Source organism: Dryas octopetala, chromosome 8 (assembly GCF_963921425.1).
Source record: "Dryas octopetala chromosome 8, drDryOcto1.1, whole genome shotgun sequence".
Taxonomy (NCBI): domain Eukaryota; kingdom Viridiplantae; phylum Streptophyta; class Magnoliopsida; order Rosales; family Rosaceae; genus Dryas; species Dryas octopetala.
In genome coordinates, this window is record NC_141373.1 from 12,783,882 (window position 1) to 12,806,743 (window position 22,862).

The 22,862-nt window shown below is 35.7% G+C and overlaps 2 protein-coding genes across 2 annotated transcripts; one reads left to right on the forward strand and one right to left on the reverse strand.

Annotated features, from left to right (window-relative positions):
- Window positions 1-323: 323 nt before the first annotated feature.
- On the reverse strand, window positions 324-9,008 carry CLPP6 (CLP protease proteolytic subunit 6). Its single transcript, XM_086254367.1, has 9 exons — window positions 8,833-9,008; window positions 8,656-8,717; window positions 8,272-8,341; window positions 7,566-7,767; window positions 7,377-7,442; window positions 5,921-6,061; window positions 1,967-2,020; window positions 1,078-1,170; window positions 324-520 (listed from the first exon to the last, which is right to left on the reverse strand). The coding sequence occupies exons 1-9, from the start codon at window positions 8,916-8,918 to the stop codon at window positions 473-475; spliced, it is 822 nt and encodes a 273-aa protein (XP_086110493.1). The 5' UTR covers window positions 8,919-9,008; the 3' UTR covers window positions 324-472.
- A 3,729-nt stretch (window positions 9,009-12,737) lies between these two features.
- On the forward strand, window positions 12,738-22,111 carry LOC147277343 (CD2-binding protein-like protein). The gene is made up of 10 exons (XM_086253658.1): window positions 12,738-12,893; window positions 13,019-13,241; window positions 13,845-13,970; window positions 15,505-15,657; window positions 16,118-16,247; window positions 16,377-16,418; window positions 19,059-19,394; window positions 19,505-19,547; window positions 20,682-20,759; window positions 21,631-22,111. The coding sequence occupies exons 1-10, from the start codon at window positions 12,820-12,822 to the stop codon at window positions 21,695-21,697; spliced, it is 1,272 nt and encodes a 423-aa protein (XP_086109784.1). The 5' UTR covers window positions 12,738-12,819; the 3' UTR covers window positions 21,698-22,111.
- Window positions 22,112-22,862: the final 751 nt, after the last annotated feature.

The following is a 22,862-nucleotide window of genomic DNA, read 5'->3' on the forward strand; positions in this document are numbered from 1 at the left end:
ACTCTCCTACAAAAAGGCAAACATCAGTTCAGACTTAAGAGTGAGTAAGTTGAGTAACAAAATTTTGCAATTTTGCATATGTGAATCTCTTATCAGTTCAGAGTCGAACTTTGATTAAAAAGCCCTTTATTTTCAAAGATTATTAAAAAGAACCTAAATTGAGAACGTTATTCTACATTATTAATATATGCCCCCAACGCATTTTCTGGGAGACCCTTTTTATTTATTTATTTATTTTTTTTTTTTTTTACAGGGGCCCTTATCAAGGTTGCTTGACAGATTAAAGTAAACAAATTGATAAAAACATCAATTTAAAGAATCAATTGTCCAAAACCAAAACTTCGTAGGATTGCATTCATATTGATGGGATAATCAATTGCAAGATCATATTTTATAAATACAGCCCATGTTATTAGTTTGACATCAAACAACATGAAATTTTTTAAAACATAAAATTATCAAAATTGTGAATTCAATATTCTGTTTCCAACACACCATCAATGAGTCCGAATTCCATAGCCTGCATAAAACGGACAAACAGAGAGGTCATGGTTAAATAGTTTATGGTGAGCGCATATGTATTGAAGTAGTATTAGCTGCTGGAAAAGTTGAAAATAATATAATTGCAGAAGTTTATGATGGCTCTTTAATCCTATTGAGCTCATAATATTTTCCGCACCAAGTACACTGAACATGAAATATTCCTACACAACCTTTTATACTTTTTTTTTTTTTTTTCATATAATGTACCAATTTAATTGGCTAATGAAATTCCAGACAACTTACAGTCATTAGAAAGTGGGTGCATTTTCAATAGTATTTCCAGACTGACAACTCCATTTGAATTGTTGATGAATTTGTCATATCATTGACACAGCCTGATTTTTCTTTTTCCTTTGTTTTTCACTTTTTCTCCCCTTTCCTGCTATTTAGTTTCCCTTTTTCTTCCCTTCCAATTCAAATGAAGCCCGAAAAGTATGGGGGAGGGGAACTATACATTTCTTCTCATATTTGACAATGCATGTCATTACCAATTTACAAGCCTCATAATTAAGAAGACGAGGTTAGCAACATTACCTCAGAAACGGATAAGAAACGATCCCTTTCAGTATATTGTTGCACTTTCTCTAGAGGTTGGCCAGTAAAAGCAACATACATTTTGTCGACTTTCTGCATCAAATTCATCAGGTTAGAAGACCAAAGAAAAGTCTTAATACGGAGCAAAGAACTCCCCACTCACAAATTTGACTAAATAAAGGAAATAAACAGCTGTTGTGGAAACTGAAAAATATATTGACCAGACTGTGGGTATTAGTCTAATCTCAATTTCCTGGAACTGGAAATGCAAAATCACGGATGCATAGTTTTTCAAAACACCAAAAAGGTGCCAATGCAGGGGTCTGAGTACATAGTTTTTCAAAGCTCCAGATAATAATATGAAGCTTTTGAACCTCTATCTTTCCTATTGAGCTTTTGGACTGGTAAGTGTATAAGAGAAATAGCTCAAAATAGGAGAATCACGACACTTCTTTATTGTAGGTGCTTCTGCTGACAATTATTTCATGGTTCTCCAAAATGATGATCATGGCATCATTATTTACCACTGAAATACCACACCAAGGTCTGTCTGTCATTAAAAGAAGACTTAACTCATGGCCTAGTGAATTTAGTTGTAACAACCAATCCCCGAACAAGGCTGAACTTACATTACAGTTTCCTAATAGCCCTGTGAGGCAGCAGTTCTCAACACTCACAATTAACTTGTAAAAGTTTAAAGAATTCAATTTCGACTCAATTAGAAAAAGTACGGACATAATTGATTCATTCTGCTTCAGCTCTTTTTTTTTTTCCCTTTTCTATCTGTATTCTGCTTCAGCTTGATTGAATCCAATTAGGCAGCAATATAAATATATGATTGTCCAGAAATTGTATCAAGAATGCAACAAAGTAGGGAGAAGAAACTGACATGGCGAGTTTGAACTGCTTCATTCACTTGGCGCCTCACATCTTCCACATGACCCTACAGTCAGATAATGCACAATCAATCCATGGATTTTAAACAATCAAATCATTTAATATCTAGGAATTATTTTAAATTTTACAGCATATAATACAGATTGAATCGATGATTTTGAAACAAATGAATAACATAATGTTTTTGTGCAATACTTTCAATTTGTTACGTTGTACATACCACTCTCAACTACATGATCCACAAAGTTCATCCAAACCAAACATGATAAGGCACAAGGGTGGAGCTAGGAAATTTTTTGCGCTCAATTCAAATGTATAAATGTGATACTCTTGAATCCCACATTGGTAATGCATTCAGGAGATCTAGGATACTTAAGTAAGGCATATGAGTCCAAAAGTCAGCTTCAGCTAGAACTTTTGGATGAGGCCTTGGGTTTTTACAATAAATGACATGCAAGAATATAGCCCGAAAAAGCAAGAAACCTTTTTAATTCAATCAAACTAAGTTATTTTGTTTGTAGGCAAAAGATTCTCATCAAACCACCAGTCCAATCAATTTACTATATGTTTATAAAGAGTATAAGATTAGGAATTAGAATAAAATATTGGATTTCGCAATTTACAAAAGGCGCTGAAATCTTTGATCACTCTGTTTTATTTTAAATGAAATCCAGACTAAATACAAAAAGATTGGAAGTATGTTGTTGCTCCAGCTCTATAGTACATTCCAATTTGAAATTACAATCCTCACACTTCTTTAGTATAACAATAAAAGATTAAGTTAAGAAGGGAATGCAGGAAGAAATAAGAATAACATGGACACTGAAAATCTACAATCTACAGTAGCATTGACAAGGTTATCCTTTTGAACCTCCATAATGAATGAAACAACAAGCTTGTCCCAACAATTTGGTGTTGGCTACATGCATCCTGGTCCTTCATCCCAACCTATGAACCATATTTGCATTTAATTCACAAGCTATCATATCTTTCCAAATTACCTCCACCCATGTTATTTATGGTCTTCCTCATGCCATAGCACTACCCTTTATATTGATTAAGTCACTCTTTCTAACCACTGCATCTATCGATCTTCATTAAACATGTCCAAGCTACCGTAGTCAATTTTCTCTCATTGCACCTCCAATTGGTGCTACTTTAGGCTCCTCAGGTCTGTGATCATTCAGAATATTATACTCCCTTGTCTTCCAACACATCCGTCTGAACATCCTTATTTCTGCCACTCATTTTATGATCATGTTTTCTACCTATCCAGGACTTTGTCCCATATAGTATGGATGGTCTAATAGCTGTTCTATAAAATTTACATTTCAACTTTATAGGTTCTCAGTAATTGCACAGTCCACATTTTGTCTCATATAACTTGGTTAGTCTAATATCTGTTATATAAAATTCATCTTTCAACAAATATGAATCCTGAGAACCAAAATTGTAGGGCCTTCATAATGAATGTAAGATGAAAATAAAAAGATAATGTGAAAGCCAATGAACAATCAGTAGTTGGTTTTGACCTAGGAAGAACGAGGATAAGCAAGAGCACTCTGAACAATATTAATATATATATATATAGGTCAAAAGGCACTTTAGAAACATGTTCAAGCATGTTTATACTTCTGCATGTGTGCATGCATGCGTCTTCACATGTGTGAATATATATGGACATTCGATGTTAGTGACAAAATCAGTAATTGGTTTTACTAAAGCATAACAATAGAAGGAAAGTGCAGATGCAAGCACACAATGCAATCAAACATTAAAAATAAATTAATAAAAACAACTTCTAGGTACAAAACACATGCGTTGCGGCAAGCAAGGGAGTAAATACATGGTTATCAACATGGATGTGGTTATGATATGCATGAATGGTATAACTTTCAATGTCATGAAAATCATGAATAAAAACCTTCTTATTTACGCATCCAGTTCAAAGTATCCGATTATTTACAATAAAGATATATCCATATAAACCTTGGCATCTATTTCCTTTCTTTTCCATTAAGATAGACTAAATGTAATACCATAAATTTGTTAGTTGAGACTTGAGAATTTATATATCATGAGTCTTTCTCTTATAAGGATGGCCTCATTTTTCTTTTTGGATCAAAAACAGAATTTTAAGAAAAAGTACAAAGATGCAGTGGCCAAGCTATCCACTGAGAAACAATACAAATACAAGAACTAACCCACCCTCCACAAACCAGAACAACTCCCAACCAATGACAGCTAATCAGAAAACCCCAATAACAATTGGGGCCCACCCCAACTCTGTGGGAAAACATTGCGGGGGTGGGCCCCAAAAATGTGCTCTCATGGTCCGATCCAAACTGTCCATGTTTTAGGTTCCCATTTATAGAACATTCATGCAAAAAAAAAAAAACCAAATTGAAGATTGTTTTAGTAATTTGATTATCATCATGATCAGTTCTATGTTTTTTTTGTTTTTTATAAGAACATACTTTTATTAATAGAAAACAGAGTACAGCATACTGGATAAGTGGATAAGATATCCACCAACACTAAAGATTAAAAACAAAAAATCAAAAAAATTTACAGTACAAACAACTAAACAGATCATTAACAGAACATGAACCAACAACAAACTAAAACATTACAGCCTTCCAATCCAACATAATGACCGCCAAAGAATAGTCTCTAAACTCCTAAGAAACCCATGTCCAGAGAGAAGCCCAGAATCGGACTCTCTCCCACAAAATTGTCATCTTTTCCCCCTTAACATCCTCAAATATCCTCCTGTCTCTCTAACCAAACTACCCAAAGTACAGCCATCACAGAACACCTCCCCAAAGTCACACCCATCTTCTTCCCTCCAAAAGAAAAAATGATACCTTCAAACAAAAGAGCAGCACAAGAGACTGGAATTTCCAAATTCAGATTGGTCTCCTTAAACAGTTGGCACCACTAGAACGACGCAACTGAACAATGAAGAAACAGATGGTCCACACTGTCAGCCTCACTTCTGCACATAACACACCAATCAGGGGATAGACAAGAAGAAGGTTGTCTCCACTGAACCATATCACATGTATTCACCCTCCTGTGGCATTCCAAATTACATGAAGAGGCTAAAGAGAGAAAGAGCAGGATTGTCCACTAATTTTCTCAAGAAAGATTTGCAATTGAAAACCCCGGAAGCCTCCTAACTCGACACTCTCTTATCCCTCGTAGAGCTGACCAACAAAACATTCTCAAGACAAGACAACAGCTGAATTAACTCCCCCAACAAGACTCCACACTCTCTTTAAGGAAACATAATAATTTAGAGAACAAAGAGGGTTTAGGTTGCTGTAAGTTTAGAGAAATAAAAGAGATAGAGAAGGATGTAGAAGGAAAGGAAAGGAGAAAGTAGAGGAGATACAAAGGTACAAAGCCTTCAACAACACTTAATTTTCATTCATCAAAATCTGATTTGGTGTACAGAAAAAAGCCTTATTTATAAGTTCAGAGAAACAAGATATAGAGAAGGATGTACAAGGGAATGAGAAGACAAGGTAGGGGAGATACCAAGACACCAAGCCTTCAACAACACTTAATTTTCATTCATCAATATCTGATTTGGTGTACAGAAAATAGCCTTTTTATTTATAGGCTTCAAACACATCCCCCAAAGACTCCCAAAAATAACTGATAACAGCATAAGGGAGGCAGGCTTTAGTGACAACCTACGAGAACAGAGCATTAAACCATAACTCACATTTATTTCTCACCATATAGCCACCGAAACCATTTACTTTGAGCGAGTTGTTTTAAAGAAAATGAAGGGTTCAGGTCAGATTCTTTGCATCTACAGAAACATTTGTCACAACCATTTCTATAAATCCATAATGGTTCATTCACATCTTCCTATCCTCTTATAAGCATCTTTATATAACAAATTTGGCAAGCTATACAAAAAGTTGAAGCATACCCCACATCCACTCTGCGGTTGGTGTATCATGATTCGTGCATTTGGCATTGCATAGCGCATTCCCTTTTCTCCACCAGCAAGAAGAAGTGCCCCTTGGCTTGCAGCTACTCCAAAACAAACTGTCCCAACCTTAGGTTTGATCTGATAACATAAGGAAACATTTAATGCTAACATAACAGAATTATAAATACAAATTTATAATTTATTTATCTAGGAGCCAAAAAAAAACTGTCAATAGTTACAATGTGGGGTTAATTACACAAACACCCTCTTAGGTTTAGCATGTTTTTTATCTTTCTTTTTAAACAAATATAAGGCTTTTTTCTTTAAAGCCTGGGGTGTTTAAATATTTATAAACTTTTAAAATGAATAATAGATCTTTTAGGTTTTTAGGCTGCTAGTTTTGTAATTTTTACAAAGCTTTTCTCTAAAAACAAAGTTTGCAGTGATTTATTTATTTCTATGTTTGACATGTTTGGATGTTACAAATGTAAAGTAATATGAGTGTTTGGGTGTTGTAATTTTCAAAAGTACAAGGTTTATTCCAGAAATGCCCTTAATCTCAGAGGGTGTCCGTGAAATTTAGTCCTTGTCAATTTTGTTTAGTGTTATCATTTAGGGTCAATTTTGTAATTTACAACATTTTTTATGCTGATGTTAGCTTTTATTGTTTAAGGTCAAGTTTGTCATTACAATGTTCTTATATTTTAAGGACTTAATGTTTTATGTTTTCTGCTACAAACTATGCAGGACATCAGCTCCCTCAAACCACATAATTTATGAATACAAGGATCCAACTATGGAAACATCATCATCCCAAACAGATGGCCTATCTTTTCTTAGCCCCATTCTTAAATTATTTCTAGAGAGATCTCATATTTTCTTGTTGCTTCATCTTAACTTATCTTCTCTTTTCTGTTTTCACTTCACATTTCATTTTCTCCATTTAAGAGTATCTGTTCTAAGTTATAGCACAGTAAAGGAACCTCTGAAATGCACATCATAAATTAGTTATATTTACCAAATGAATCCCACAATATTCATCTAAGATACCACCAGGAATATTTTTCAGTTTCTAGACATAAGTTCAAAGTTAGCTGAAAATGATAGTTCATTATTTCAAAATTTGGGGAGGGCACTTGCTTTAAAATTCATGCATATCCATTGAAATGGATTGCTTGCATGCAATAACTGTATTAATTTTGATGATCTTAGATCAGTAATAATTGATTGATATAAGGATTAAGTGGCATATTAAAATCAATTGATGCTGTCAAAATTGTGGAAGGCCATAATCACAATACAAGAGTTTGATGACAAATTGGCAATGTAAACAATGCCCCAGGGAATAAATAAAAATGCAACAACGAAAAGAGCAAGGAGCTGTGAGTAATATTTTTAAAAAAAAAAAAAAAAACAAACAAACAAACAAAGAGAAGAAACTTCATGACATTACCCAAGACATGCAGTCATAAATTGCCAATACAGAGTATGTACTCCCACCAGGGCAGTTCAAATACACCTGAAATGGTACAGGGCAAAGTCACAATCTGAAAAAGACATTGGCTTTGAAATATTGAAATTTAGCCATGGTGGGCCAATTGCAAGAGGGGGGGAAAAGAGCAACATAGAAGTGTAAGCATACCAGGATATCCGCATTCTCATCAATAGTAGCCAGAGTCACAAGCTGGGATATTACTCGTTGAGCCACAAATGAGTTGACTGGCTGCCCAATGAAGATTATGCGATTCCTGAATAATACAGATGAGAGGTCCAAAGGTCCTCCTGGGGTCATGACTGCTGGCAGTATGGCAGGATTCCCATTTTTGGCTTCTATTGCACCATAACTAAATATAAATCAAAACATTAACAAATTTATCAGCCCATCAAATTGTTAAACAGAATAATATAAACCACGGAACAGATTTAGCATCGGTAATTCTTCTTCTTCTTTTTTTGGTCGAAAGCATCGGTAAAATTTATGAGCCTTGCTCTAAGTAATAGAACAGAGACTAATACAAAAAATTTCTGATTGAACTCTTAATGAGTTTCAAGAATTACCATGGCCCAGTTAAAATGCTTCCCTTCTATCCGGTTTTCATCCATCATTTATCATTGAACAATATGTGCGTTCATTTTCAACAATTTTTTCATAATTTCTAACTGATCAAGGACCATTTCAACGTATTTTGTTAAAGATAATTTACCCTTAAGTGTAACAAATACTATATCATCTGAAAATCAGTATAAATATAATCCAACACAAATCAGTGGATAACAACACACCATAATTTGACAAAGCAACAACAAGTAGATGAAACCCATATAGCAAAAGGGCAGAAGTTATAGACCTTGTACTAGTATCACCAAAATCCTTCCCATCAAGCTTTAGAGGTGACCCACAAGTTCTACTAGATAGTCCTGACACAGCAATAAGTTTACAATTGTAATTTATAAACTCAAAATTATTACTCAGCAGCAAACATTTAAGTATGCCAAATCATTTCTAATTTATAAACTCTAAATTATTAGCACAGATATACAAGCATACACAAGTATTAAGACACACACACACAAACACAAACACATATTTGTAAATTATTCAATAGCTCAAAAAAATTAATAAATTAAGTCCAATTAGGGCATTGAACTGAAATTGGACTGGACCTGAAACCAAATAATCAGAAGTGGAAAACTGGGTATATATGGAATTGTAATTTGGGAAGGGGAATTACCAGCTGTTGAAGAATCGCCGTACGGACGCTGCAAAGCAGAGACTGTGAACCTCGTTGAGTTTCTGCATAGAAACAGAAAAAAATAAACAGATAATATCCAATTATATTTACGAAAATTAAAAATTAAAAAAAAATTTGTTGTATGCGTTTGTTTGTGTGGCTGTGTGTGTATTGTACCTGAGAGAAAAGAAAGGAAGGGAGGAGGTTCGGTGGCAAGAAGCGAATGAGAAGTCCAGTGGCGCTGAGAATGCTGATGCCATCATTTCGTAGCTTCTGAGAGAAAGAGAGAGAAGGGGGAGGGGGAGTGAGGCAGTGAGGGAGAGAGCGCTAAGACTGTGAACTGGTCAGGTTGGGCCGATCCAGTACGGGCGCCCATTTAAAATGGGGGATGGGTGATGTACAATAAAAGAGAATAAGAAAGAATTGAAACCCAAAATTTTGATTATTTTTTTTTATATACTATTATTATTAGAGATCCATAGTTTCTTAAAATTTTGTAATAGACATATGGAGAAACAGAAAGAGCAAATCTTCCATGCTTCAATTGGCAAAACCAGCATTTTCAATATTGAAAGTTAAGTTCTTTGGCAAAAAATTAAATTTCGGGTTTCAAGAAAATTTATATTGAAATTTCAATGAAAATTTCGAGGTAATTATGATTTCGACAAAAATTAGACAGAAACTATGAAAATACAAAAATTTTAAATAAAACTTTAACATATATTTATTTAACATATTATCTACTACATTGATAAATTGCATTGAATAAACCAAATTGTATAGTAGCATACATGTGATATAAGATGAATATAATGCGTGCTGGAGACAAATAATGTTAAATAAAAATAATTTACTAATTAATAATTAATAATTACATAAATTTTATTTAACAAACACTGAAACATCTCAATTTTATTTATACTACAATATTACATTATGAATTATATAAGTAATTAGTATCACATAGAACATTTATAAGGTTCAACATGTTCACTGCTTTCAGCATCCTTATGTGCAAAGTAAGTATATTCACCTCAAGATATTGCGAAGCATATTCTATAATTTGCAAAGACATACTGTTATATACAAAATTAATAACAAATGATGTTTAATTGTTCATGGTGACATACTAAATTTCCTTTAATTTGTATAATTTGTCTATAACAAAATTTCAAATTAATTCATAAACAACTTCATACTCTATGTATAATTTGTCTATAACAAAATATAAGTTGATTTACATATTGATTTCATGTTTTCCGAAACATTATATAACTCCATAATCCATTCTCTATGATTTATCTATATTTCATAAATTAATTCCATTATTTCCATATAAGAATTTCAAATTCACAAATTTTAATTTCAAACCCTAAAATTTCAATTTCACAAATTCTCCAAATTGAAAAACCAAACATTAGGGGAATGAAAGCCTATGGTGAGGAGAGGAAAACCCACAAAAAATTTTGGTCATCGGAGGCCTGAGGTGGCCGAAATCGGCGAGACAAGCCGACGACAGAGTTGGTGTTCCCGAGTAGATCTGCGTGCAGGGGGAGGATGGCCGGCTTCGAGATGGCTTGGAGGAGGATGGACGGCGGTTGTGGGTCACATCAGTGGTCTTGGGTTGCCGAGATTTGGCCGGAGATAGTGCTCCGAGAAATCGCGAGAGATAGAGAACATGATACCAAAATAGGAAAACCTCTTTTAAAAGTCGAAATTTCCCGAAATATTGTCCGAGATCAATATAAGTTGATCTCAAAATACCAAAATCTTGACCAAAAATTGATAATTTCATGTTAAAATTCATACAAAAAAAAAAGAAATTTTACTCTTCCTAGCTACAACCTTTCTTTAGCTAATTACTTTTAAAATCTTACAGTATTTTTTATAGTGCCTAATTTTAAACACCCTACTCACCAAAAAAATTTGTCTAAACCCCCACCCATCTATAAACTCTTTCAAAACCCCCTAAAACTTATAATCCTAAATTACCCTTCTGACGCATGCTGACGCGCGCTGACGCATGCTGACGTCACTGTAACTGTATTTTGGTGAAACTGTTTTTTTTTTTTTTTTTTTTTTGAATTGAAGTTTTTGCTAAAATTCAATATTTCACTAAAACTAAAATCAAACACTGAAATTGAATTTCATTACACTAAAACTGAATTTCAAAAATTCAATTACACTGAAACTGAATTTCAAAAATTCAGTTACACTGAAACTGAATTTCAAGAATTCAATTACACTGAAACTGAATTTCAGATATACTAAATTGAAGAATTCAGTTATGAATTCACTTACTGAAACTGAATTAAGTGATAAAACAATTACACCTCGACTAAAATGCAATTACACCTTAATTAAAAAACAATTACACCTTTACTAAAACAATTACACTTCACTAAAACAGTTACACCTTTACTGAATTCCGTTTCACTAAAAAGAACACAGCAACCTTATCAAAAAAAAAAACCAACAATACAACAAGTCATTGAGATGAGAGGAGTAGCCAACAATACAACGTCGTCCGATCACCTCACACGCGACGAGTACACGACAGTCGCCATTGCCTCGATCTGTTTCTACCTGCAAATTTGATTCATCATATTTCAGAACCATAATTTCATTCAAACTTCATTTAAAACTCATGTTTCACGAACTGAAACTGTTTCAAGAACTGAAACTGTTTCAAGAACTGAAACTGTTTCACGAACTGAAACTGTTTAATCAATAAATTAAGTAAATTTGTATATACTTATAAATCAATTAAAAAACTCACATTTCTATCCGATTAACATAATTAAGCTAGAACTGAATTTGGGGTGAAACTGAATTTTCAGAAAGTGAAACTAAATTTTCTAGAACTGAAACTGAATTTACACAGTTACACTAATTAAGCTAGAAACTGAAACTGAATTTGTTGAATTCAGTTGCACTTTTTAATCGCCGAGGTACCTGTTTAAGACCAGACAGTTCAACAAATCAAACAGGGTTCATAAAATTGATCGTTCAACGGCCGAGTCGGGCGGTAACCACCACACACGGTGGCTGCCCAGCCCCAATCAACACACAGAAAATTACAGAACTCACCCAAAAATATTCTCGGACCTCGAATTGAGCTTTTAGGGTCGGTTGGATGATCGGTGGGCACCACCGTGTTCGTCGCGAGGAGAGGAAGCTATTGGTGCCAGAGTTAGACCGCGACGCTACCGGAAAATGGAGATCGCCGGCGGAGGCTTCGCTGCTGTTTGGCGTCGTTCCATCGCCGTCGAGGGTCGGTTGGATGATCGGTGGGCACCACCGTGTTCGTCGCGAGGAGAGGAAGCTATTGGTGCCAGAGTTAGACCGCGACGCTACCGGAAAATGGAGATCGCCGGCGGAGGCTTCGCTGCTGTTTGGCGTCGTTCCATCACCGTCGAGCGTCGGTTGGATGATCGGTGGGCACCACCGTGTTCGTCGCGAGGAGAGGAAGCTATTGGTGCCAGAGTTAGACCGCGACGCTACCGGAAAATGGAGATCGCCGACAGAGGAGCTTGGATCGCCGACAGAGGAAGCTATTGCTGTTGTTGGGTTTCGTGGAAAGTGAAGGGCAAGGGAAGGAAGCGGGTACCAAAAAAACATAATTAAAATTTTATAAAAATTAAAAGTAAATAAAAGGGGTAAAACTGGAAAATTAAAAGATAGGGAGTCAAACTTAGCTGGATATTAGTTGACTAGGGGGTTTAGGAAAATATTAAGTGTAAGATTGGGTGTTATGGGAGAGGTAGATTTTGGGTGGAGGTTATGAAAGATTTTTTCTCTAAGTAGGGGGTTTATAATTATTTACATAATTTTTTATTTAACTTGACATTATTTCAAATTTTAATATTATAAATAATTATTGGTGAAAGTATACGGTTTTTTCTTGTTTGATAACTAATGCTAAAGTCAGTCCAATTTTTTTTTTTTTTGGCCAATTTGAAGCAGTAAGAATTGAATAACAACCAAAATCAATGATTTCATTAAAAGAAAACACAAACAAAATCAATAATAAAAGTGAATTAAAAAAGTCAATAATAAAATAGAGCAGCTGAAAAAAAAAATGGAGAAGTTCTTTCCTCTCGTCTTCTTCTTTCTTCGTCCTCAAAACCCAAATTTCCCTCTTCCTCTCGTCTTCTTCTTTCAATGGAGCCCAGTTCATCACGCTCCAATCTCAAACGCCCTTTCTTCGAAGACGACGACTCCGGAAAACCCCCAGCGTAACAATTCACAAAACCCTAATTCATATTCTCTTATTTATTTACTTATATATTTATTTATTTGTGGCCTCTGCTTCTGTATATTTCTCGGGAAAGCATTTCATGGAAAATTTTGGGTTGTGCAGGCAAAAGAGGGTTAGGTTCCCCAAGGGGAAGAAGGTGAAGCCCGGAGACGAACCAGTAAACAGAGTCAGAGCTGAGGATGGGATTGGGCCGATTCCTCCACCGGACCCTCGTTCTGCCGCCGAAGAACGTGCCAAGCGCCGCACCCAAATCACTAATGAGCTCTTCAGTGAAGACGGTAGAGGCATTCTCAACGATGTCTCCGCCGCCGAAGTTACTTACGAGGTGTGTGATACTCAGTATTCGATCAATTTCTTTGAATTCTTTGACATTGCAGCCGTGCAATGGTTGCATTTACTTTTATTGGCTTGTTGAGTAAATTATTGTTCAAGCTTGCCCGTTTTCGGGGGCTTGCTCTACTATTGATGGGGTATGAAAACGGCTCCGGCAGGCCATGCTAAGTTACCTTAGCTGTGTGTGTACACACACATATTTTTTCTTTTATTTTTGGCGTTATATTTGTTGTTTGGTAGCTATATACTTCATAGTTACATGGTGTTTTTGAGGCCATGTTCCAATCTGGCTATTGCTTTTGATGAAACTTTCTTGATACAGCATCCACTCTGTTTAGTTGCTTAAGATGTGAATCATGTGATTTTACCATTATTATTATTATCTGTTTATTGTGAGAAGTTTGTTTTTAGATGTCAGTAATTACATGATCATCAATAGTGCCATGCGTGTCTTTGGTCAAAAGAGTACATCTCTAATTTAGAATGGTTCTTTCCTGAGTTAGCAGCATTTTTTTTCAGTTGAGATGATTGCCAGATTCTTCTGTTAATTGGATCAATGGAAAGGATAGCCAATGATTGGGGTATCTTTTGGCAGGATTATGAGAACTTTGTCGAGGATGGGATTCAAATAGAACCGTTCAACTTGGACAAAGAGAGGGAAGAAGGTTACTTCGATGCAGATGGAAATTTTGTTGAATATGCCAATGAAAATGAAGTCAAGGTAACATTTGTAGTAGTTTTGAGGATAAAAAGTTCTCCCTTTTGCAGCTTTAAACCTTTTGTTTTTAGCCTTCTTTTAGGGTGGTCAAGTGCTAGAAGTATAGTTCTTAGAATTTACTGAGCTACTACACTTATAAAGTGAACTATGTGTATACTGAAGCTTTTGTTTCTTTTTAATTAATACAATTTACTTGATCCAGAATAAAACAAACAGTCAAGGTAAATATCTTTTGTACAATTTACTAAATTAGTAATGGAACTTGTTTTTGATAGAAAAGAGTGAGAAGCGTGAAAATGAATTGAAAGTCTCTATGATAGACTACGTGGTTTTCTTGACAGTGCGTTTGGATGAGAAGTTTGAAAGTATCAAGAAATTTCAAAATGACGGAATTTAAAAATATGGGTTTTCTAGTTTGTAAAGTTTTCTGATGCTTGTAAAGTTTGGAAGGCAGCTGTAGGATAAAGTTTTCTAGTTTTCTGATGCGAAACAAAATCTTTATCCTACAGCTGCCTTCCAATCTTGGAGAATATACTAAATTGTTAAATCCTTGAATTTCGCTGAGACAGAAGCTCAAAGATATGACCAAAACCTTACTCTCTTTTAAAATTCCTCCATCCCAACCCCTTTGTAATCTTTGAAGATCCTCCTATTCCTTTCCATCCAAATTATCTAAATAACGCCAAGACTTTTCAATCCTATATTGGAATTTGTAAAATTTCTTTTTTGGCTAATGTATTTAGCATGATGGAATTTAAATTCTATATCTGTAGTAGAGGTGGTGGTGGTGGAGGTGATGACGGTGGAGGCAGGGGGTGGTAGAGGTGCCAATGGGGGTGGTGGGAGTGAGAGTGGTGCCACTGGTGGTGGTGGGCTGGGGGTCATGGTAATAGTGAAAACAACAACAACAATGATGGAGGCCCTTATGGTGGCTGTGACAACGGTAATGGTGTAGGCGGCAGTGGCTGGGATGGAGGCAATGGTGACGGTAGTGGTAGCGGGGCTGCTGGTGCTGGTGATGGGTGTGGTACTGTGGTGTTTCTTTCTTAAAACCTCATTGTCTTGAGATTTTGAAAATAATACCTATTTAGCTGTTTAAAGTCAGAAGTTATGACCCTTAAATTCCCCTTTCTTTCTCACTCTGAATTTCAAGATCTCTGTGTTGATGGTACCAAATAAGGAAATTAGAGATTGTAGTTTGCTAAATCCTGACTTTTCCCCAAATACCGAGTTTAATTTTCTCATTCAAACACATTGTAAATTAGTTACAAGGCATAATGTTCTTTAAATACAAGAGAATACCAGGCTTAACTAATTGAATTTGTTACAGCTGACTTGAAACAACTGAACTCATTTTTAACTACCTGCTTACCTGCTCAACTGTAATCAAAAGGTATAGTCTTGGATTGATGACACGTAAGACCCTGAGCTTGGGATTGATAACATGAAAATAGGTCGTGCACTTTGGATCGCTTCCTTGTAGTGTGTCCTACAGTGTTATGCCTTCAGTTTCTTAATTTAATGTGGATTATTTTAGGATGCATGGCTTGATAGTGTTGAAGTTGATACAAAATATGCTGAAAAAGCCTCTGTGGTAACAAAAGATGAAGATGATGCCCAAGATTTATCTTCTGATGACATTGGAAAGATTAAAAGACGTATTGCTGATGTGCTCGAGCCAGGAGAAACGGTATGCTTGCATTTGTCTTTGTACTAATTCTTCTTCCTTCAATAGATTGTTTTTATTTGACAATTTATCTATGCGAAATGCTAAATCCCATTCAAATTTCCTGTTTTATTCGAGAAGAAATTATGCTCAATGTACTTGATTTTAGGTTATTTTTTTCCCAATCCCTGAGAAATTTTTCTTATAGAATGCACTCTTTTTCTAACTTTCTTCATGGTTCAACAGAATTCATGTTTTTTATTTTTTGATGAGAAACACTCTTTCATGTTTTTTATATTCTAAACAAACTGAATCAGTGCACCCAACTGCAGTCATATTCTTGTCCTTGGGCTCCAATAATGTCTACTTGCACTTAAGAATTAATTCCTTTGTCTAATATTCAACTTAGAAAGATTGTTGGTTTTATGGTCCGGCACTTGCAAACATTATACACAGTTGTATAAAGTGAGAAATCTCATGACAGGTTTTACAAGCTTTGAGAAGATTGAAGGGAAGTTCAAATAACAAGAAGGAGAAGATGTCAGCTGAAAAAAAGCGTGTATTTGATCAGTTAACTGAAGATGCCATGAACCTGATGGCAAATGGTGAATACAGTTAAGTTTGTTATGCTTCTGGGCTTAAATAAAATAATGCATGAGTAGTATACATCTATCATACGTGATTGTTTCAAGAATCAGTTTCTTCTTTGGCAAGTGCTTATTGGTTAAAGTTTTGTTCCACAGGTGTTTATGATGAAAATAAGGAGATTTTTGAGCGCGAGGCAGGTCAGTGATTTGGTTTACCTTTCATTTTTCTGAATTTTCTTGTTTTACCCAATCTTTTTTATCAATCTTATTTCCATTACGAGGACAAGCTGTAGTCACGGTCTTGCCTATACGTTTTTCTTTTGGTGCATGCATCACATAATTATTGATGTGTCTGCTTCTTTATGGTGTTTGTTTTTCTGTGTATTTTAGCACTTGACAGTGCACATTATATGTTATTGTTGTTTGTCATGCCCTACAATGATTGGGTCATACCCATTAGATTTTCCCTTAACATTGAGGTGGTACTTTTTTGTGCGTGGCATGTTCATTTTTTTTTATAAGAGTGTGCCATGTGCATTAGATCTGTGTCTGTGGTCGTTGGTGTCAGTTTCACCATAAATGACGATGGTATGCATTATCCATTTTGTTCTTCCCAACCCCCCTTTTCAATAATTTTTTTTATTACAAATTTTGCCCTACATAAAATTACTATAAATGATACTTTTAAAACCATAAAAAAAAAAAAAAAATTGTGGCTCTCATGGGAGGTCTGGCAGCCCCATGGCCTAGTGCTATCCCTGAAGTGCTTTGTTCATTCTGTTTAGGACGCTTCACCCATGATGGTGGCCATGGCTGTTGGTGTGGCTGCCTCTATCTCTAGTTGGTAAAGAAAAGACATCAGGGTTAAGGGCAGTAGGAGGGGGAGTTTGGGAATATTGCTGGGTGGGGTGAGTAAAGTGTATTAGCAGCATTTCTTAAAAAAAATTTTAATTTATGTGGGGGTGGGAATAGTTAGTGGGTGGGTGTTCAATATTGAGGGCGGCGTTAGCACCACTCTTTGGCACATCTCTTTTGTTTTAATGTATGGTGTTGGGTGCGAAGTGATGTAGGATTGCTCTGTTACTTAGAACCTGAAATCAGGGATGCTATGATCAATATGGGTGGCTAAGGATTTAATTTTCATGGTCTGTGGTTGAGAAAGGTTGTTAGAAGGTTATGGATTCCATAAGGGCAAAGGCTGGGAGTTATTAATTTCTCAAAGGATTTATGGATTAAAATTAAAAAGAGAAGTTGCAGGATTTCTGGAACAGCAGCTATAATTCGGATTTTGAGAAAAAGTACAGTTGTAATTCTTTTTTTTTTTTTTTGTTGATTTTTAAGAAAAGCATTTGAAAAGTAAAATGGGTTAGGGCTTGTAATTTTTTGTAAGACGGATTGGTTTTGGAGTTGAAATAGACAAGGGAAATTGGAAATCTGAATTGTTATTCTTGTCTGTGAATGGCAACCTGAGAATAGTACTAGGTCCTTTTATGACTTTGGGATGCAAATTAATGGTGGGTTGTGTGAGGACTTTTGTTTTTGTTAAGAAACAAACTTTCAGTAGAGAAAAATAAGTACAAACTCAATACACTGCAGCTTTCTTAGTTATACTACAGCAGCTTTCCAATGAGAAAGAATAGCCAAGAATGAAACATCTCTAATTCCGACTCTCCCGCTGCACCACCCATAGCACTGCCAGTACATGACTTCCCCCCAAACCTTTTTCTGTCTTCCGCACCCAAAAAATTTTGGGTTCTCACTTAACAAAGCAGCACAACCTACCAGAACAACCCAACTAATGCTTCCTTCTCTACAACATTTCCACAAAGAGTTTAAAGCCACAGGGCAGTGAAGAAATAGATGATCCACGCTTTTGCTTCCAGCTTTGCACATAATACACCACTGCGGTAGGAAACACATTTGTGGTCTTCTTTGTTGGATCCTATCGCACGTATTAATTCTACCATGTGCAGCCAGCCAAGCAAATATCTGAACTTTTGCAGGCACTTTAGCTTTCTAAATGACTGATGAGGGATGAAATTCGCACAACTCCTAAAAAATTATCTGCAAGAAAGGCTGGGTCTTCAGCCTTCCTCTACCCTGCCTTCCCACTGTTCCTTGAAACAATTCCTAAAAATAGAATGTTCCAGCCACATATTTTCAGACCTGAAAGGCCCAGGACTCCACTGTACCCTATTTGTATCTAGTACAGTTGGGCAGTGATCCGAAATGACCCTTGCGAAAGCATTCTGTCTTGCATGTTGAAATGCTTCTTCCCATTCTTTTGAAAAAGAGAATCTGTCCATTCTCTGCAAGTTGGCTCCTCCCTCATTTTTGACCATGTAAACCTTGCATTCTGTAGAATTGGGTCATGCAAGTTAGTTTCTCTGATAAAATCATTGAAAACCTGCTTTCCGAAGGCAAGAATTGTAATTCTGCCTCAACAAGTCCTGTAACTGAGCATGCAAAGACCTCCTCTGCCATATCCTCAACAAATCGTCCATTTTTCTTACAAAAGATGTGCTATGGAATAATTAGCATTTGGGGAAGTGCCTCTTCTTGTATTGAAGACTCTTTGGTGAATCTATAATCTCATTTAGCGCATGTTTCTGCCCAAAAAGAAGAAAGAAAAAGGATTGGTGGGTGTTTGTCACAAGTGCTTATTAACTATGCTCCTTCTTTTGATTGTTTTTTTCTTTCATGAGCTGTAGTCTAAAGAGTGGATATTAAGGGGACAAGACACCTTGTCCCCTATGTTGTAATTTATTTTTTGAAGGAAATTTGTGTTTCTTGTAAAAAAAAATAAATTAACTTGCTCCTTTTTTTCTTTTTTTCCAGAAGGATATGAGAGTTTAGCTCGGGCAAGGGAAGGCATATCCATTAGTGCAGATCAAGGGAAATCTGTTCTGGACATGACATGGGACACTCCCTCTGATGTAGCAGGTCCTGGAGTACCCTCTTCAATACTGCCTGAAACTGCTGTTGGTACTTCCAATTTTAACACATCCACTGCAGAAAATTCGAGTAATGATGCTGATGCGTTTGATATATTTGCGGAAGATGAGGATCATGCCATTGCTAAACCATCTTCTGATGGAAAGAATGTTATTTCTGGCACTAATCCTGATGGAATCGGTTCATCCTCATCCAACAACATAAGCACTTATTCTGAGAGTAAGCTTTTTTTATGTTAATTTTTATTAGAGATTTTTCCAATGTGGTTAGCAATTGCATGCTTAACTTTTTCTTTCTTTGTTTGGTCCCTTGTAATTTCTTGGTTTCAGGTGGAGCTTTGCAGAATGATTATGTGTTTGACGAGTCTTCTGGGTACTTTACTCTCTCTCTCTCTCTCTCTCTTACTCCACCCCTCCCCCAAAAATATCCCTTATTGAGCAGAACTGTTGGTATTTTTCCACTTGTTTGTTTTACTTGTCACTTTTTATATTGACATGATATGAAATTAGTATTTAGTTCTCTATGTTTAGTCAATAACTGCTAATCATCTATTCTTATTAGACCTGCTGGTCGAGAATTGCTCTTTGTGGGGGTATTGGGTAGGACTAATTTGAAATGTCTTGTTGATAGCATCTTTATGTGCTCATTACCATTGAGCCACTTTTAAATAGTTTGCTATTATTGCTACTAAGCATATTTGAAAATATATCCCATATTGAGAATTCCAAGCCTTTCGCAATAGTATACTCTTCATGCATTGTCAATTGGCTTTGGGTTGGATGCTCTAACTTTTACATGATATCGTATCATAGCAGGCAATGTATGTGTTATGCCCAATGGCCATAGGTGCTTCATGTCACCCAATAAAATTTGTTCACATGTTTGGCTTAGTCAAGCCACACTTGAGGGGGAGTGTCGAAAATAGAATCCTGCATAATTTATAGCCTTGTGTAGAAGTTAGAGCATCCAACCCAAAACTAATTGGGAATTGGTGGAGTCCTCCAAGATCTTATCTATTGTGCAAGGCTTGGAATTCCCAATGTGGGATATATTGTCAATGGGTCCCCTCACGTGTAGCGTGATTGAGCCAAACACTTGGATGAACTGATATGGAGCATGTGTGGCCCAACAATCGGCCTAACACGTGGATTGTCTGCTCTGATCCCATGTAGAAGTTAGAGCATTCAACCCAAAACCATTTGATAAGAAGTGGAGAGACCCAAGACATTATATTTTGTAATGCAAGGCTTAACATTCCCACCGGGGGATATACTCTCAAGCGCCCTCTTACGTATGCCATGGCTTGAGCCAAACACGTGGATGAACTATAGTGGGTGACGTGGATCGTGATTGGCACACTGGTCCAACTAGTGATCCTTGGCCCAGTTGCTTTTCCACGACGCTAAATAATGATCCAACTGCTATACATATAGCAATTTTGTTTATAATTATTTTGTGGGTATTTTGTATAATTCAAACTAACATAAGTTTGTCTAATCCTTCTAGGTACTATTATAGCAGCAATTTGGGATATTATTATGATCCATCTACAGGATTCTATTGTTCTGCTGCATCAGGGTTATGGTAAAACAAATTGTCCTTCGTAGATTATTTTATATATTGCCCTTCTTTTTTTTTGAAATGCTCTTTTTTTGTGATATTGTTATGGACAAGTCTTTCTATGCATGCTTTGATTCCATATATGTTACTTGTTTGTCCTGGTTCATTTTTATTTCCTTACATAGTATATACAATAAAGCGTCATAAGTATCTATTTTCCTTTATACTCATAAATCGCAAGCTTATTGCATCTAGCTGTACATCATGTTAGATGTTATTGAAATACAGTTCTGTTATTAGCCTATTTGCTATATATGGGGCAATTCATACCTCAGCGTAGTTATGTGATTACAAAGAACACAGTTATGTGGTTAGTTTACTATGAAAAGGTGTACTGTTGTGCAATATTGGCACATAAAGCACAATTAATTTGAATTACTTTGCCCATTAAAAAAAAAAAAAAAAAGGAAAACAAGACTGGTTGTTGCTGTAAATAAAGTTTGTTACACTACTTACTTACAGCTGTTGTGGTCAACTATAAAATCTATAAAGAAATTAACATGGAAAAAGAGGCAACCAATCGGTCAGCCAACCTATCATCAGCTGTGTGACACTAGTGCAGCGCGTTGGGGCTGCCAAATAAAGAAATGTTTTGTCCAGACTCATAAGTGAACTGGAATTTTTTTGGGACTAATCACAATTTATTGTTTATCTTGTTGGGATCTCTAAAAGTTTGGCTTCACCTTAATCTTCTGGATTACTGGAATGTTAGTGAAAGGGGGTTTTTACTTTTATTGCTTTGTATTGTTGTTAATGGGTTGTCTGTTGATTCATGTGATTGCCTATGGCCCAATGCTGTGTCCTGCAACCTAATACTTGTTTATTTCAAATATAGGTACTCGTTCAATGAGGAGACTGGAACATATGATGAAATTCACCAGGCTGCAACCAGTGTGAATTGAAATGAAAGCGTTATGGCTGCGAAACTAATAGTTTGTACAGACTATAGAGCAAAAGTTATGTGTCTGCAGTTGAATAGTTGATGGGTTAGAGATTGATGTCACCTTTTGTTTCTTCTTAAGAGTACAGCTTAGTTGATAGTCATATAAGACGATTGCCATATACTAGCTCATTACAATTCTGCTGCATCAGAGAACATATCCAAAGGGTGACAACAATGCCGTCATTCTTCATCCGGTAGTATGTATTTCCATCAGCCGCACCATATTGTATTGCAAATTTTGGGCAAATATTCCCTACATATGAATTTATTTACAATTTTGGAAAATTGAAAATGGTGCTTCAAACCTTGTGCTAGAGATCTATGATAAAAGAACTAAACTTAATATCAGCTTTGTGAATAAGATTCAGACGAATTAGATGTTGCATTTAGATACAGGGAAAGACTCCAACTTATATGTCTGTTCCAAACAAGGATACCACCTTTAAAGTTTAAACTGACCCAATTAAGGACTTAAACATCACTTTTGAGTTTTGACTCGAATAAGAATATATTGTCAATTTGGTTATAATTTTTGTCATTTTTAGGGACATATTTGTTACTTTCATCATTTTTAAAAATAGCTATAAAAAGATTAAAAAATATGTTTTTTTGCACATTTACCACTCATACTATAGGCCATGTGCACCTACCTATTAAAAAAATTTGACAAATTACTACCCATATTTTGCAAATTGTGCTAATTTGACACCTACATCAACTTTCTTTTCCTAAACTTCCTATTTTGTCCTTGAATAAAATTTAAAATTTAAATCTTATTCAAAAGTATTTCTAATTAATTTTTGTAAGAATGCCATGTGCGGCCTCAAACAGTTAGACTCCAGCTAATGCATCCTCAACTTCGGACAAGGAACTCTTACCCATTTTTCCTACCATGCTTTATACAAGGCTAAAATCTTAGCCATTGAAGAGAGAGTAGAGAGAGAAAGAGTAGGGAGAGAGAGGAGTTCAATGGCTAAGATTTTAGCCTTGTACAAAGCATGGTAGGAAAATGGTAACTTTTGAAGAGTGAGTGGTTTAACACCTTGGATTTTTGCAATCCAATTGTGTTTTGACACGTGTTTTCGAATTTCTTTTGTTCTTAGAAACTTAAGATTTCTTAAAGG